Here is a 17,547-nt window from a genome sequence, read left to right as displayed (position 1 = left end):
CTGAAGCAACACAGCAATAAGGTGTTCACATTCAGCAACATTCTGAAATTGCACATAACCTGTCTGGTTGCTAGTTGGGCAAGCATCACTTAAAATAGATGGGTAAGCAGCCTGCTGGTTTGCATGCTTTTATGTGCCTGGTGTCTCTTTGTAGAAAAAGATTGGCCTGATAAAGAGTTTTTTGTTTCTTTTCAGGACTGACTCTACCATCATTTGATGGTCAAGGTGTTCTGTAATGTTACAACTTGTTCCAAATCAAAATGAAATCCTTTCTCCCAAGTAACTTTAACACTTGGTAACAAATGCATTTGAAGACTTATCTGTCTTGAAAAGACAAACCATTCCAAGAAGTAAAGATGGACCATAAATTGTAATAGAAACCTGAGTGGGAAAAACGGTTTGAAACCTGCAATGGAGAAACACAAAAGCAGCTCCATAGCTCATTCTGTCTGGGAGGAATACAGTTCTGAAGGCTATTACAAACATACTAAAACTCACTGTAAAATCAGAGGGATTATAATAATGACATGAAGGAGATCTGCCACAGCAGCAACGAGCAATGTCCCTAGACCAGATACTGGGAGGTGATGTGAAAGAAGCTTTTGAAGATATCTGCAGGCCTGCATTCAAGAGGACAGTACCATATGGGAACTAGCCAGGGTGCACTGGATTTACAGCAGGCTTTGGAGAACTAAACTGACAGCCACAAACCAACACGGGGCAACTGCAGTTTTCTGTTGGATTGGTTGGGTCTTGTTTATACCTCCTAGAAGGGCTTCCAAGTCCAGTGAGGTAGTTAAAAGCCAGCTGCAACTTGTATGTGGATATCAGACTGAGATGATGGGTTTGTCACCTTGGGGAATTCAAAGAGATAGGATATGGATACAGATACGTACAAGCAGCTTTGGTTTCTACCTCTGTGCACTCACCACACTGGTGCAACAGTTCTTCAGATGTCTGAAAGAGTCAAAATTTAAAAACAAAACAAAACAAACAAACAAAAACCCCCAACCAAACAAAAAAAAACCCCTACCTTATACTTTGGCCATGGTTCAATGAGATTAAATTTACTCTCAACGAAAAGACCTCTGGATACTTCTCCTTGCAGTAACCTTCACTTTTGTTACAAAAGGATGAATCGCAGTCACAGGTTTTTGGGCAATAATCACTGGGAAAGTCTTAAGGCGTGGATTTCAATGTGTTTTGGTTCCAGAATTCTTTTGTGAACTTGTCTTGGTGAATACTGTACCGTGTAATTTGGCACCTTGGAAAGACAGACAACACTGGGTGCCAGGCATCCAGGAGATGCTCAGATGTGGGAAGGAGATGTGCATCCACTTTGCTCCTGTAGGACAGGCAGGTTGCAACCAATGTATCAAGCATCCATCAACCTCATTTCATCTGCAGGCAACTCTGACTGATATATTTGGCTGTTACCTCAGTATTACACATGGCTCCTTTGCTCCATGTTAAGCTATCACATCAGCTTGGTGCCTCTAACACAGGGGTTGGGAACATTTTTGGTTCACTGACTCCCCACACGTTTTCCAGCTAATATTTGGGCTCTTCCAGAAAGATCATCTCAGTCTGGCAGAAAATGTTGAAAATGAAACCATCCCCCACACAGCTGCAGAGAAACACATGGGACAACTTCACCCTTCTCTCCAGGGTACTGTGCAGAGCCCTTCACTGACTCAGGACAGTTGTGGCATCAGTCAGTGATCTGTTGATATTCAGAAAGCTAGTTTTGCACCTCTAAAACCTAAAGTATTGGGTAAAGGGAAGGGGGAGGATGCTTTGATTTTGCTTTTTAACAATATGAGATAAATCCAAACCTGTGAGAGAATGCACAAAGAACAATAGGGCCCTTAGCAGGAAACGGCATGAAGCACCACCATGGGACCTGAGCACACCCACTTATCCCTGACTTTAGCACCACCTTTTCAGGAGTGGTAAAGGATATAATAACATGAGCAAGAATCAATCTATAATCCAGTAAAGTGTCTTGCAGTGTGGTCCCTGAATGCAGCTTCCGCCACCTGCGCAGAGCTGGGGTAGATGCTCACTTTCCACTCCCAGCAGTGGGAGGAAGTCTCCATTCCTGAGTGGCGCAGTGTTTAATCTCTCCGTTCCCAAATGATATGCTGAGGACCCCCCAAAACTTGCTTTCATCCCAATGGACCACCCTGACGAAGGAAGTTTCTAGAGAGACTGAGCTAACCATAAACTAACGTAAGCAGCCTAACCGTGCTCGGGTTAAACAAATGGCAACACGCCTAGCCAAAATCCTCAAAGTTAAATACGGGGTTAGGTTACTTTTCGTTCACTTGGTGCCAAGAAGGAGCAATTCTTCTTGAGAAATGTAACAGAGGGGGCAGAAGTGGAAAAGGGGGAAGGCTGCTAAAACAGCAGCTTGAAACCGAAACATATCATCTGGGAGGAGTTCACCTGAGCAATCACCTAACTTAAGGGGGCAGGGAAATGCCCGCCGTCTGGGATGATGACTAGTCACAGGATCACATGCTGAAGCGCTCTGAAAAGAAACGTTTCAATGGAGCACTTCACTGGAAAGGATCACTGCTGCAAATTGCATCCATCTAAGTAAACACAGCCCAGCAAACAAGCAGCTGGGGCAACCTGTCTGTGATTTTTAAGTGGAAAGTACTTGAAACGAAAAACATGCCCTGCATATAGCTTTACAGAGAACACAATTATTGCCAGTGCTACAAGCACTTTCAGATGTATAAATTAAAAAGTCCTACTGTTTAAAAAAAACATGCCTGAATGGAGCTAGATCAGATATCGGGACTGCTGATTTGCTTTCCACTGGCTTCAGACCAAGAGCGAAGGAAGAAAAACAAATTAAGATCTTCGAAAGAGTATCAAAATATTTGCCAGCGAAGACCAAAACACTCATTTTCATATGCTCCTTTCCCTGACAATACTGGGGCAGAGTTATGTTCTCTGAAGGAAGTGACTGCTATTTGCTTTAAAATATCCTGAATAGGCAATACCTGATATAATCTCATCCAGCTGGGAAGGGCAGCCTGGTGACAGAGCAGGGAAAGTCTCTGAGTTTGGGTCTGAATACCTCAATTAAGCCTTCCTCCAGGCTCACGCTGAATCCGCTTCCAGTTAGCCAGGCTATAAAGAGCTCCTTTGGTCTGGCCACCAAACTGGTCTGGTCATTCAGACCCACTGAGCACTGCCACACTGGCTGCTGCCTGCCCCAGCACTGGCAGCCAGCAGTAAGCAGGGCCCAAGATGTGGGTTCACAAGCAGTTCACACTGGTGTAAGCCTGGGCTGTCACCAAAACAAGTGGTTACCTCTTCTCTCCCCAGGCCCATTTCCACCCCTTCCTTTAACTTGGTTCCCTGTGGCTAAAATCAGAGATGTTTGGTTTTAACAGGGTTGTCTGCTGGGAGGCTCTGCAAAGTGACCGGCTGACTGGTCTGACGCACTGCTCTCCAGTGGGGTTCAGCCCCTTGAGTCACCCAAGTCAAACAGGGGCTCAAATCAGTGAGATGCCCACTACAGCAGAAAACCAGTAACATCTCACTGTTAGGCACTTATAAACGATGTGTCATTAGTTATAATACAATGATACACAACATAGTCTTTACTTCTTTCCTCGATTCCATCTGGAGGCAAATGACTAAGATTAAAGGTCTGGGTCAATCTGATTAAAAATCATATTTAGGTTGAAAACAGCGATGTTTTCCAGACTACAGACTTTAACAGGGGCTGTTGAAGATACTCTGCCTGGAAAAGCAGTGACCGAGGAGGGCTGCAAGAGCATGCTGTAAGGTCACAAGTGTTAAGCAGAGAGTGAACAGGATGCAGTGGAAGCCAGAAAGGAAAATTATTTCAGAGAAGACAATTCATGGGGGACAGGTCAACCCAACACTCTTGGAAGCATTTCTCACTCAGGATGACTCAAATCGCTAATTTTCTGGGATTGGGAAGAAAGACTTAAAGGAAAGTTGACCCCGTACTCTCCTGATTTCTTTCTTTTCCTGAGCACTTGGTATTTGGGAAACAAGGTACTGGGCTGGATGGTACTTCCATGTGATTGATCCAGCGTGGTCCTTTTACATTCTGAGGTTATATCCTCTATGCCACAAAAGAATTTGTTAAAAAGTTTTACACAACTTAAAAACAAGCAAAAGCTCTCTGAAGTTTAGCCATCATCCTACAGAACATAATGAAACACTATAACCTGTTATAAAATTCCCCAAGATGGTAAAGAAGTAATATCGACCGGAAAGATATTCTATTTTTAGACTGGTTTTTGTGCACGTCCTGATCTAATTCCCACTTAAACCTTGGTTTCATCCCCTGCATATGCTGCAAATCTTTTTTTATATAGTATTTCTTTTAAGGCTTGAGATCCCAAATTCCTTCAGGCTACCTACAGAGGCCTAAAAATAGTAATAAACTTGAAAATTGGACAAAAGGGGATTTAACGCGCCAAGGACACAGCGTGGAGCTGGCGCTGAAGGAGGCGCGGTTTCCAAGTCAGTCGGGCAGGAAGTTTGTTCACTCTCCCTCTGCTCAGCTGCACAACAAACACTGGACTGAAGATGCTGTAAAAGAACTTTGCTTTCCCTGCAGAGCTGAGGGACATCTTCTCGCTGCTCCTTCTCAGAAGTTATGTAAAAAACCTGGACCGCACCATTGTAATGGTCGCATTGGAACTGAGCTTTCTGGAAGAAATCACAGACTGGGCTCTAAAGCTCAGAGAGGAATGAGTCACCCTTCTCATACAAGAGTGGCTGACCACGCGGAAATGCTCTGGCCATCGTGTCTCCTTGGATTTTAATTCACACAGGAGTCACACACCATGCTCTAAATACTGCTTGTAAAACACCATCACTCCCCCAGAAGAGACAGTCGACCCATAGCTTCACACCTCCTAAGGACTACTTCTAACACCTTCTCTGTAAAGCAAATACCAGCACTGGAAGCTCATGGAGGTCTCCGGCTTTGGTGGGCACTGCCATCACCATCTTGACCATCATGCAAACCAGAGGGGGAGAAGCAGGGCCTGCAGGGCCAGCATCGGGTAGGGCTGGCTCATGCCAATCTGGCACAGACATCAGTGCGCCCTCCCTGGAAGTGTCCAAGGCCAGGCTGGACAGGGCTTTGAGCAGCCTGGTCTGGTGGGAGGTGTCTCTGCCCATGGCAGGGGGGTTGGAACAGATGAACTTTAAGGTCCCTTCCAACCCAAACCATTCTATGATTCTCTGAACAGACATGCTCCTGGCACCATGACCTGGCAGGCAGATTTTGCCACATGACCACAACATCTTCTGTACATGCAGGATGTCTTGCCATGACTTCTAGTGGAGCTTCAAATGTCAAAAGAGGTTCATGCCCTATGCAAGGCCGGATGCCCCCATTTGATGGTCTAGAGAAAAGAGAAGTAAAACTATCCACAAAAGGGGAACATGGAATAAGGAGGTGGCAAGACAGGCTTGAAAGTGGCACAAAACTGTATCTCAAGGTTTCCTTTCCTTGATTCCCCTCCTGAGACTTCAGTTTGGGCTCTTAAGAGCAGGGGAGCATGTGGTTACTTTTGTCTCTGAACATCCACCAAGAGGAGGAGAAGGGAGTCTCCTGCAGGCAGATGTTTAGCTGCAAGCAGAACTCAACGGGACCAGTCCACAAAATCTGGATCCCAACAAGCAGGCTGCAGGATCCTGGGGATCTCACAACCCACAGCCAGAACAAGCTGTATCCAACCGGAGCTTGTGTCACTTCAGGCAAAAAGAGGTGAAAATGTCAGCCAATTAAGCTCTTTCCACCTACACCACATGAGCTCCAAAAGCCAAACAGGACCCCAGCAGAGCTCTCTGGGAAGTCTCACTTCAGGAGATCTGAACACTTAATGTTAAAATGTTACAAAAAACAGAACTGCTGCGTGGGTGCCCCACAGCCACCCTGTGAATATTAATCACTTGTGCATACTGAATATAATTGTGTCTCCAGTATTAAAAAGCTCTCCTTCTCAATTAGCGGAAAGCGACTCCCACAGTTCAATTTGAGGTTTAAATCTGGAAGGGAGAGGTTTTCCTTTTTTTTTCTTTAAGGTAAACCATGTACTTGTAAAGAACTCACAGATAAGGCACTATAAGAAAACATGTATGGCTGTGATTCTGTGATACATTCAAGGACGTGTTTTTCCAGTAGCAGTGATCAGCACATCACAAAAATTACAGCTACTGACAGCTTCTAACAAATGTAGCCCAACAAATGTAGTACAATGATGTACATTGAACATGTGTGGCTGGATTCAGGAATCAACACGAGGGCACAGGCCCATTGCTTAAAGCTCAGACCCTGCACTTGGTGTCTTCTGCTTTCAGGGACCTCTTTAGGAACTAGACTATTCAAAAGACACCTGCAAGTGACCATCAGGATCTCCCAGCACTTCTAGCACCAGGGCAGACGAGACAGAAAATTCATGCAAATATCCCAGCTACGACTTTCCAAAAAACTGAAAAAACCCCCATTGACAAATACAAACCCAAATTCTGATGAGGACGGGCAACAGTCATCTGTGCAGAAATCCCGCTCCTGGCTATGAGGCTCAGTTAGGTGATGTGACTTTGAGCAAGGGAGCTACCTCTGCACTGTTAAATAACACAGGGGCCCTGGCCTGGAAGCCAAGAGGAAAATCTGTGTCCAGAACCACATTACACTTGGCCCTGGGTCACCTTTGTGTGGTACCCCCGTATCCCTAAGACATAATTATTACTTTGTGGGATCAGGATTCGGGGAGGCAGTTCAAAAGGCTGAAAAGAACATGAAAGTTTTGCATCAGTTCACTTAATTGTTTTTATAGCACGAAATCTTTTACGGCACGAGGACACATAGGGCAGGCTCTGGGGCAGCGCTCAAGGTGATCATCAAGTGTGTAAAGCCCAATGAGAAAGTGTTGAGAGACTGGGAAGGGCAGAGGGAAACAAAATCCTCCAAATTGTGCCCAAGTACTGGCTGGCACAGACCAACACCGTGCCAAGGAGCACATTAAGAGCAAAGCAGCGAGGCCATCGGCTCTACGCCCCGGCCTCCATCCACTGTCTCAGATGGTTACTGCTGGGGTAACCATCGCACTGTACTTCACACAGAGGTGTCGAGCAAAGATGAGCCAAGTGGTGACGTACTGTCGGACTGGGGATCTGGTACAGAGACATCCAAAGCCACCTAAACAGGCTGACCAAGGAACTAGTCCTTTTACTTTGTGTGCAAATTCGGATTTCCTTTTTGCTCTATTTATCAAACACATAATGGTAGTCATTTCATTAAGCTTGCTAAAGGTAGGCCTGGACTAAGATGACTTCACTGCTAACAAGTATCTTATACTTACTGTATATGCCGCTAGGATCAAAGACTTGGAAGGAATTTTGACCTTTCCAAAGCTTTAATTTTGTTGAATTTATACCTGGTAGTAATCGCTGCTGAGACTCCTTATAGCCACTGTCTCCAAGCTCAGGAGGTACATCTAGTAAAACCAGCCCTACAGAGCGATTTCCCTGGGTCTAGCTGAAGTCTCGCAAAATGCTACGTAAATTCATGACTTTCACTAAATGCCTCAGAGGAATCTTCTGAATGCCAAGATAGGCACCAAGAAGAAAAACAAATGCTCTGGTGTTCACCAGCGACACTGTTCTCTTTTTCTTAACTACACATGAAAGAGGGCTGGAAGCAGTGGTTGTACCTTACAATCTTCATGAAAGCTGTTATGTTCAAGGCTGCCAAATAATGTCCCTTTTTTGGCTTCTTCTTGTTGTTCTCTTGCTTTTTATCCTGCACTGCCTTGATGGAGCACCAAAGGGTTTTCTGCATTTGCACAGTAAAAATACCTCCAAAAATAAATAGCTGAGTTTGAAGTACAAAGCCGCTGTTGTGGGACACTGCAGCATCTGTTTTAGCATGCCATTTTTATATTTAGAAGCAGCCTATCTCCACAGATCAAGCACAGCCGCCAAGTCACTCAGCGACCCCTTCCCGTCAGATCTCACAAGTCAGTGCCAGCTGACAGAGGGGGGACACGCTCCCCTCACCTTCCCGCAGCCCCCCACACCTCCGCAGCCCCGCGCCTCCTCTGTGGCACGCTGCAACCTGCCTGCCCCACACTGCCCAGCCTGGCACCTTGAACGCTGGTGTCCTGCCAACAGCTCAGCCCCTCCGACCTTGCTGCGATGGGGCTGCTTTTTCCTTTTTCTGGGTCACGCAGCGCGGTGTGTGTTTGTGCGCGCACTGCACGGCGTATGTAGGAGAAACCTTGCAATAAAATCAGGGGAGCCGCTGAAGCATGCACAGCTCTGACCTGCGCCATCAGACTGCTCAGTCTGTGTCCCCCGGCCACGTTTCTGAGCCAGTGCCCACAACTAGAAAATAGCGTGTGCAGAAAATGCCACAGCCAGCGTTTTCCATTAGGCAGCTGGAGCACTGCTCTGAGAAGGTCCAGCAAGCCTGCTGAATGGACCCAGAATGAGTGCAGTGTGCTCGCAATGTGTATATGGCACACGCGGCTTGTACAGGCAAGCAGGATTTGTAGCTCTTTTTTCCCCCTAAGAGCAGTCTGCTACTCAACTGTAAGCAGAATTGCTGTTTGCAGCGCAAGGCGGTGCTGTGTAACTCGATCAGGCAGAGCACGGCCAAGAAAAGCAGTGCAAAACAGAATAAAGACCCAACAGCAGCCCTCAAAGCAAAGGTCACAGCACTGGTGTTTGGAGAGCGGGAGGGGAACCAGATAAAAAAGCTCATCTTGGCTCTGTGCTGCCTGTTAAAAGGATGAAGGATGAAGGGTATGACGTCCTCCCTGGCTACAAGAAGCAGCATCTTCTCCATACCTCTACGTCCCCCACCATTTTTCAGCTTACACTGGGTGAGCACTGCAGTTTGCTGTCAGGACTGCGAGCGGACACCACTGTTTCTGGGCGATGCTATGCACAGACATGAACCTCAGCTAATTAGAAAAGTGAAATTTCAGCCCCGCAAGTGTTTACGATGGAGGGGAGGGGAAACACTCGCAGGTTTCTTCTTTGCTTCCAGCCACGAGAGCCAAGGAGTGCTTGCACGTGTGCAGGCAGGGGAGGGCGATGGGGCAGGCAGGGGAGACAAAACCAACGCGTGCGAGCTCCCAGAGTGGAGTGATCAGTTTTGGCAGCTACCCTGGGAAAAAGGCACAGTCAGCACTACAGAACATGCAGGAAAATCTTTAGCTGGCAAATGCAGATTTCTCTTATCCAGAGGCAGTGAAGAGTAGAAAAGACCCAGAGTTGCAGATAAGAGAGAAAACAGTGATGGGATCAAGCCAGCTCTGGAGACCAGTTAGTTCTACTTTCTCCTGGATATTGCCTTCTTCTTGGAAAGGGGGTTTTGAAGGAAAACAGAGCCTGGAAGAAACTGGAGCATCTTTATCTACAGACACAGCTTAGCAAATGCCACACACTTCTAATTTACATAGAATAAAACTGCCTTACCTGAGTAGTTTTCGCCCTCCTGCCTTGCATGCTGTTACTATGGCTAATCTGTGGGTTGGTGGCCCCTTCGGAAAGGCAGTGGGATTTCCTACAGGGCAGCGTATTGTAATTAGTGTAGGAAGGCGCATCCTCAGCGGTAACCGATACCAACTTATGGCTCCCGATATCTGGGATGTCGGACACTAAATTCCGGCAGTACCCTCCAAAGGCGTTTCGCGGGCCACCGTTGACGGTAGCGCTCGGGGTTTTGGGGGAATACAAGTCACTCATAGAGTTGGCACGCTGGCAGGGCGGGGGCTGCCGCCGGCCTCCATCCCCCGGGTGGCTTCGGCATCCTTCTCCTCAGCCAAACCCAGGATTTCCTCATTGCTCGTTAAATGCTCCTGGCTGAGGTCAGAAAGCGAAAACTCCAGGCTGTCCTCGCGCCAGATGTCGGCCGATTTGGAGCGCTTCTTCTTGAAGCTGGCCGTCTCCATGAAGTTTGTCCCATTGGCCGCGTACCGATGTGACCTCCCGTCGCCCTCTCCCAGGAAGGGCGGCTCGTCCCCGTAGAGCCTGCTCTCCTCCGAGTCGGGCATGCTCTGGACAGAGGCGGCGGTGAGGACGGTGCTGCTGTCCACGCTGGGGGTGACGGAGGAGTCGGTGTGGTAGGAAATGGGCCGCAGGCCCATGTCCACGCGGTCCACCCAGATGGGACTTCCGAAGTCCTCTAGGTTGCCCTCCTGGGCAAAGGGCTCCAGGCCGTTCTCCGCCAGGGACTGGGGGATGCTGGGGGTGCTACTGGAGCGGGTGCTCACTTCCGAGTTACGATGGATGATCTTTCCGGACGAAGCGTGCCGTGTCCGGCGAGAGGCTTTATTGGAGAGGCGCAGTGAGCGGGAAGTGTGCTTGCGGCCCAGGCTGGCGTGCTTGTCCCCGTAGAAGGCGTGCTCCACGCTCTGGCTCTCCGCATTTCCCATGGCGTCACAGTCTGCAAGGGCAGAGAGCAGGGACCGTTAAAGGCGGCAACCAAACATGCAGGCAAGACACACGGACACATCAGAACACCCAAAACAGCTTTTTTTTTTAAGCGAACCTGTGCCAAAACCTACACCACAGCTGCCACCAGGTCTCACAGGACGTGCTTTAATAGCAGCAACTAATCCCACAGAATTAATTAAAGAAGCCAGTGACCGTACCAGCAAACTTATAAACACAACTCAGTTAAATCGGTATGTAGGAAAAAACCAGACTATAGCTATGCTGGTGAACATGAAGAGTGTAGAAGAGGGAACCGCTGAATCATAGACTCACAGAATTATTTGGGTTGGAAGAGACCTTAAAGATCCAACTCCCTGCCATGGGCAGGGACACCTCCCACCAGACCAGGTTGCCCAAAGCCCCATCCAGCCTGGCTTTGAACACTTCCAGGGAGGGGGAATTATGAAGCTTGGTCTGAACTGGAGCCAGTTTACCACCAAAGTGCACTGGCAGTCTCAGCTCTGCACACTTGATTGGTAAAATCTGATGTAGTTGAAGATATCCCCATTCATTGCAGGAGGGTTGGATTAGACAACCTTTAAAGGTCCCTTCCAACAAAAACTATTCGTGATTCTATGACTCTTAGCATTAGCTTCTCCTTTGCAGTTCCAGCCAAGACCACAAACTCAAAAAAACCCAACAACTATTGTTTATCTGCATGTAATGAGATGCCAAAAAGTAGACTGATAAACACCTTTATCTGAGATTTCACTTTTTTTTTTTTTTTTTTTTTTTGCTAGGAGCTATGAGTTGAAGCACCAAATAGCAAAGCACAAATTCAACTGTTCGGCAGCAAGCTAATGATAGGTTTGATTTCTGGAACAAAACAACAGTGCAACATTAAGTAGGTACAGAAAGCCCCACACAAGAAAGCCATATTATGAAAAATAAATTAGCATGAGTGACTCAGACTCTACAAAAATAACCTTTTCTTCCCACTCACTCTGAAGCAGATAGCTAGATCCAAGCGCTTTGATCTAGCAAAGAGAAAACTGAGCTGGAATGCAGGGACTGGGTTTCTGTCCCCATCTCCATACCAAGCCTCCTGCATTATTCAGTTGCACGTGTCCCACTGTGAAACAGGTTTCCCATCCAGAAGATGGGAGTGATGATCTGGATTCAACCTTGGAAAGCACTTTTAGGTCTGTGATCTCACTCAACAAATGTCAGAAATATTTTATCAGTAGTATTGGCTCCTTTTAGCCAAAGAGCAAGAAGAAGAACAGGAAAAGTAAATGTTAAGTACACGGCCATTCAAAATTAAATAGGAGATCCTGAATTGCACACAAGACAATTATATCTAGATAAATAGTCCACAAATCTTAAACAGAAATTCCAAGACAAAACTTCCTTCTTTTGAGGTATTTCTATTAGTCTTGGATGAAAAAAATAGCTGCCTTGACAGTAAAATAATCTGGGGGTTTTCATTTCTTGAGGCAATTTCCTCCCCTTTAACAGGGTGCGCTGATGGGTATTGAGCCAGATGCTGACAGAATGAATGTGATCGTGTATTTTCCCTCGCTATCTAAACATACACTATCGCTGCTGCACAGAACTGAATCAGCCCTACATAAATTACACAGAAAGCAAGGAACCAGTTGTGCTAAACATAGGCACGCCACTTTTGCTGTAGGTTGCCCTGGGCACATACAGGGCAAGTAAACTGCTGCAGTGATACTTCTGACCACAGTCAGCGGACTCTGCTTCTCTGCTCTCAACCCAGCTAGGTAGGTTGTGTCTGAGGCTAAAAATCTGTTCAGTGCTGGAGCAACAGGTACCTCCATAAATATCTGGACATTTCTAACATAAATATAATCACATGTCAAGTAAATTCTATCAGGAAATACCCTGCACCTACTGAAATTAATGGCTTAACTCCCATTGACAGTCAGGAGACTTGGTTATCGTGCATTGTTTAGAAAAATAAATGCGCTGAACAGAGGGCAGGTTTTAATCTAAAAAAAAATGACAGCATTATAAATCTCTAGACAGGGTTTATTATTCCTTAAAGCTACAGCCCTTTGATATGGACCAGGCTGAAAAACAAATGTCAGCTAGCTTTTGCTTCTAAACCATCTTAAAGCACAAAAACTGCATTTTGTCTTCCACACTGATGTCTAAAACCAGACCTCAACACTCCCCATCTTGCAAAAGAAACCCTCTCGGGGTAATGCTTTTAGCTGCTTCAATTCTGAGATTCTTGCCAACCACGCTTTCATTCGACAGGATTTCCACCGGCTGCAAAGCCCATCAGAGCATGCAACCATTATATCCCCAGTCTCCAGCCACGCAGCTATCACTTAGTACTTATCTAAGGAGAAAGAGCAGTTTTAAAAGTCCTCTTGAAACCCCAAATGATTGAAGAGTGGCTCTTTACCTTCAGAAACCGAGCTGCCAAAGGGCAGGAGCATCCCCCCCGCACACCACACCTTGACGTAGTCTCTGTCAAAACTTCACCCAGCCAAAAAGTAACAGCACCACAAATGACTCGGCACAGAAAGGAGCAGCAGCTCAGGCTGTGCCCTGTGAGGAGATAAGGCTGCTAGAAAACACTCTCATGGAAGGAGGAAAGTCTTCTCTCCACAGACGGCGGCAGGAATGTTTACTGAGCGATTTCACACAATGAGAAGTATCTGCTAGATACTGGCAAGAAGTGTCAGACTTCAAAGTAAAGAGCTGTCCCTTTTGAATTCCATGGATTGGCACTTTAGGTGAGGACGCGTTTGCAAGTCCCGCAGACGGCTATCTATCGTTCCGGGAGATTAGCCGGTACCTCACTCCTGCACCCAGGATGGACGACTGGAGAGGCCTGACCCTAGAGCCACGGATTTCCCCGGCACGACATTGCAGGCTTGCACATTCTGCACGGTGGGAGCACTGGGGCCACAAGCAGGCCCAATGCAGCTGCAACAGCTGCAGCAGTGCAAGGCAGTGCCACCTCCACAGCCTGTCACCGTCCCTTGACAGATGCCAGGAGATGCAGGGCACAACAGTCTGGGCCCACCTTGAGTGAGGACAGTCAACCCCACAGGGTCAAGCTGAAGGTGGCTGCTTGTAGGGTGCCAGAGAGAAATGGCTCCCCCTGGAAAGGACCCCCTTTCTACCTTCTAACCCCCATTTTTGCCTCCCCTCTGCATTTCTGGCTGAGCACTTCCACCAGCTACCCTCAGCAAATTCAGGTGCTCGTGCAGCTGAAACCATTGAAACAGCATAAAACAAATACAGGAGGGAAAACAAACCCAGACTTTATTTATTACTTTATTTTTGCTGGACTGGTGAATTCAACCATCCAGAGGCAGCATAAGGGTGCCCATCTGGAGACACAGCAGGGCAGGGATGGGGCAGCATAGCTGCAGGGCAGAGGGGACAGCAAGTGGCGCCTCCCCCATCTTTTGGCAGCAGTGAGCTGTTAGGTCAGCTCAGACAGATGTGGAAAGGCAGCCCTGAAACATGTGAATTTGCACTGAAGCAGATGTCGGCAGCCTCAGCTTGCAAGAGCGGGTGCTGGGCAGGGGGGGAGAGCCCCAACGTCCCCCTCCCAGGGGCAGCGGCAGACACCCTGGGGCAGAAATGTCTTTAACTGCTCCAGCTACGTCTGCCAGATGCTGCCTGTCTACAGCTTAACTGAATTTAGCACACTCAATGAAAAAAATCTGTATCAAATTAAGAAAATGAGTAATGTTAATGGGAGTTGCACGCAAATACTGCGAAGACAAAGGCTCCCCTTGTTAGCTCCCCTGCTGAATCCAAAGGTGACCATTAAAGACCTATCAAGGTACCACCAGGATACAGCATAAATCAAGTGTGACATGTCTTGATGCTTTAGACAGGTCTGTCGCACTCAGCCAAGGATTGCGACGTGTCAGAAATCTGTTCTGAATTATTCTCCGAAGCGAGCAGAGATTAGCGCGCACAGACCATGCATCGCAAGCAGAACCAGTTGGAAATTTTTCAGCAGAAAATGTTGATTCATCAAACCCCAAACTTATTGTGGGAAAAGACTGGTTTTGATGAAAGGCTCCTCTGCTACAAAGGGGGGAGATTTGAAAACCGAGGCAGGGAGACAGGCACGTCTCCCGGACGAGGCACCAGCTCAGTGACTCAGTTGCTTGCGGAAGACACAGCAGATCCAGATTCATATCTGCAGCCCAAATCAGGCAAACGAGGGGTGGCAACCTGTTCCTCCATTCCTTGAGAAAGCCCTCTCTCCCCAAAGATTTGCTCCTTCCTGGTTCAGAGCAAGGAAAGTCAAAACTGTGGAAGTCTTCAGGAAGGGGGCAGGAAAGTCACCTTTTAGCCAGCTTGCACATCCAGAGACAGTACAGGGGTTTGAGTTGTTTGGTGGTTTTTTTTAAACCAGAACTTAAGACTGACATAAACATTAGGATATCAGCAGGGAGAACACAAATTCTGCAGGAAAGCTTTGGAAAAACAGTGTTCCCTCCCGTCAACTACCCTAGACAGACAGACTGAACTCTAGCTGAACTGCTGAGGTTTTGCTGGATGAGTCTTATATAAAATGGTTACACATAAAGATGATCGCATTCTCGATGACCACTGATGATGGCCCTTATCAAAGAACATACTTTTCTTTGAAAACAGTAATTTTCCTTTCTTTTCTCTTTCCCCTCATATTAAATATTTCTTAAAACAATTATAGAACCAAAATACTCATTTCAACCAAACCTAAGTTACTAACTCTCAAACTTGCAAAAATGTTGAGCCTTTAGATTTCAGAAGAAAATCTGAAATATATTAACTTTCCAACCAAATTTGAAGCACCTCGCAAGACAACAGATTGCAAATTTAAAATTAGATTCTAGTGGGAGGCCCTGGTGACAAATCCGTATTTTTCTTCTGGAGCAGAGCTTGAAGGCTGTGAGAACCAGAACAATGATTAAATCCACAGCAAGCAACGAGCCTACAGAAATAAACTTTTGCTAAAATCTGCTAGCCGACAACAAAGATTTTTACTGAACTCACAAGAACCACACAGAAAAATGTACAGGACTAATAACCAAGTGTGAACATACACATTTTCTTGTAATTAAAATGTGCTTTTTCAAAAGGGCAAGAGAGAGGCTGAAATTCCACACTAAGCCTTTGAGTTTCTTGGAAACTCCAGCAGCATATTTAATTGTTTTCAAATCAGAACCTTTTAACCAGCCATTTCTTTTTTTGTAAGCCGCTCTTGCATATGTTAAAGCACAGGATGGACTCCAAAAAGGCCCTGCAGGCAATTCAAATAAAAGGAGGAGAGAGGGAGGAAGGGATGTCATCAGGAGCTGCTTGATAGCCATTCAAATGCCTTTGTATTGCTAAACGGGTGTAACCATAAACCGCATGCAGCTTATCCATATTTTCCCCTCCCGCGAACCTTTGTACAACACAGCAAACTCCTACAGAAAAATATATGGACACACATGTACCTTCCGAGGCAGTACTGGTATCCAGCGCAACCTTCCCCAAGAGAGCTGTGGCATTTAGAGGTATAGAATTGCAAATGATACCAAAATGAACAGTTACTGGGACTGCAGAAGCTGTCAACACCTGCCACTCAGCGACTCCATTACTCCCGCGTCAGAGTCTATGACTACATGCCAAAAACCTGGGGAGAAAGAGGGGAGAAAAAAAATAAATCAGACAAAGGGTTAGAGCAGGAACGGCTGTACAGGAGGACATCTTCTGCCAGGTCGTGTTACCATCACTTACCTAAGCAACACTGTGCCATACAGTATGTGAATGCTGTGCTTAAATTCGAATGATGAAACCTGATGATGGCAGAATAAATGAAAAACCCAGTCAAGCGCCGTCAGCCCAAACTCCTGAACGCAGAGAGTTCCTCTTCGCACCACTTTGTACAATAAAAATCCCCATAGACATTACCATGCCCCTGCTGAGGACCGTCTGCCTCAGGCAGGGCTAGAAAAGCTCCGGTCCAAAAACACACCTGTGGCCAAAGACAGCTGCCAAGAAAGGCACTCTCCAGTAAACCAGGGTTTAACTTCTGGCTGCAAGGGGCAACCCAGCTGCCCAGGGAACAGGTCTGAAACGGGAAGGCCTCTGAGGAGATTTCTCTGCCCAGACAGTCTGATTTACGAAAGGGCGGTTATCCGAGCAGGGATTTCATTAACATTTTTCAAGGGCGAATCAGACACATTTACATGCATTTTTTGTGCACGGTGAAAGGCTCGTTGGGTTAATTGCATTCACTAAGGCGGGGATACAAGAGACCAGTCTGTGCCTATTTAGACCTAAGACAAGTCATAAGAATAGTCCTCGAGTTACACACATGCGTGCAGTCGTGTGGGTACCAAATCCCAGGCCTTTCTTGGCCTGATACCACTGGCATGCTCCCTTGCAAGTACGCCAACTCAAGGTCCTTGACAGGACCAAGATACCAAGAACCACAAACTCACCGGAGGGCTGGGTGCACTGCCCAAGCCAGCTCCCGAGTCACCAAACTGCCCCTTCTCCCAGCCAAACACTGGCAGTGAAACACCAATTCAACACTGCACACAGAGTTTCGAGAGTCAGAAGCTTTTCCAAAAGTCTCAAGGAACAAAAACTTCGGAAGAGGTTGCTGATGCCCTTCACGTTATGAGAACTGCTTGGTGGGGAAATTGTGATCCTCACTCTCTTGGCTGGGTTCTCAAAAGAGATGAGAGTCACCAGCTCCTTTCTAAATTAAAAACATTCTCATTTTCTTTCTCCTCCTTCATGTTCCCCTCTCTGTTCCCCACCTCCCCCTCTTCCCCGAAGCTGTTGGTTCAGATCTGAAAAGCAGTACATGAATTGCTCAGGAGCTGGCAGAAATTAATAAAATTAAGCTCATTTATATTGAAATGGACTCATTACCGTGCCAGCTGCCAATAATTTGCAAGACGGGAATCTTGCTGACAAACAAGGTCCTACAGGCAAAAGGCTTTCCACCTGCATCCACCACACGAGGAGCAACCCTGCAGCGTGCATTGCTCACCTCCAAAAAGAAAGGAATAGCAACCATCTTTTTTCAGATCCGCCTGCTGCCGC

At 46.8% G+C, this 17,547-nt stretch overlaps 1 protein-coding gene across 1 annotated transcript in view; it reads right to left on the bottom strand.

Moving 5' to 3' along the window:
- TIAM1 (T-cell lymphoma invasion and metastasis 1) overlaps window positions 1–10,454 on the bottom strand; it is an 81,170-nt gene extending 70,716 nt beyond the window's left edge. The window contains 2 exon segments of the mRNA XM_010186820.1: window positions 9,496–9,785; window positions 9,788–10,454. Of these exon segments, the coding sequence (XP_010185122.1) occupies window positions 9,496–9,785; window positions 9,788–10,454 (957 nt within the window).
- Window positions 10,455–17,547: the final 7,093 nt, after the last annotated feature.

This window comes from Mesitornis unicolor, unplaced genomic scaffold (genome assembly GCF_000695765.1).
Source record: "Mesitornis unicolor isolate BGI_N332 unplaced genomic scaffold, ASM69576v1 scaffold9976, whole genome shotgun sequence".
Lineage (NCBI taxonomy): Eukaryota > Metazoa > Chordata > Aves > Mesitornithiformes > Mesitornithidae > Mesitornis > Mesitornis unicolor.
The sequence above is the reverse complement of the archived record's forward strand: the minus strand, read 5'-3'. Positions and strand labels throughout refer to the sequence as shown.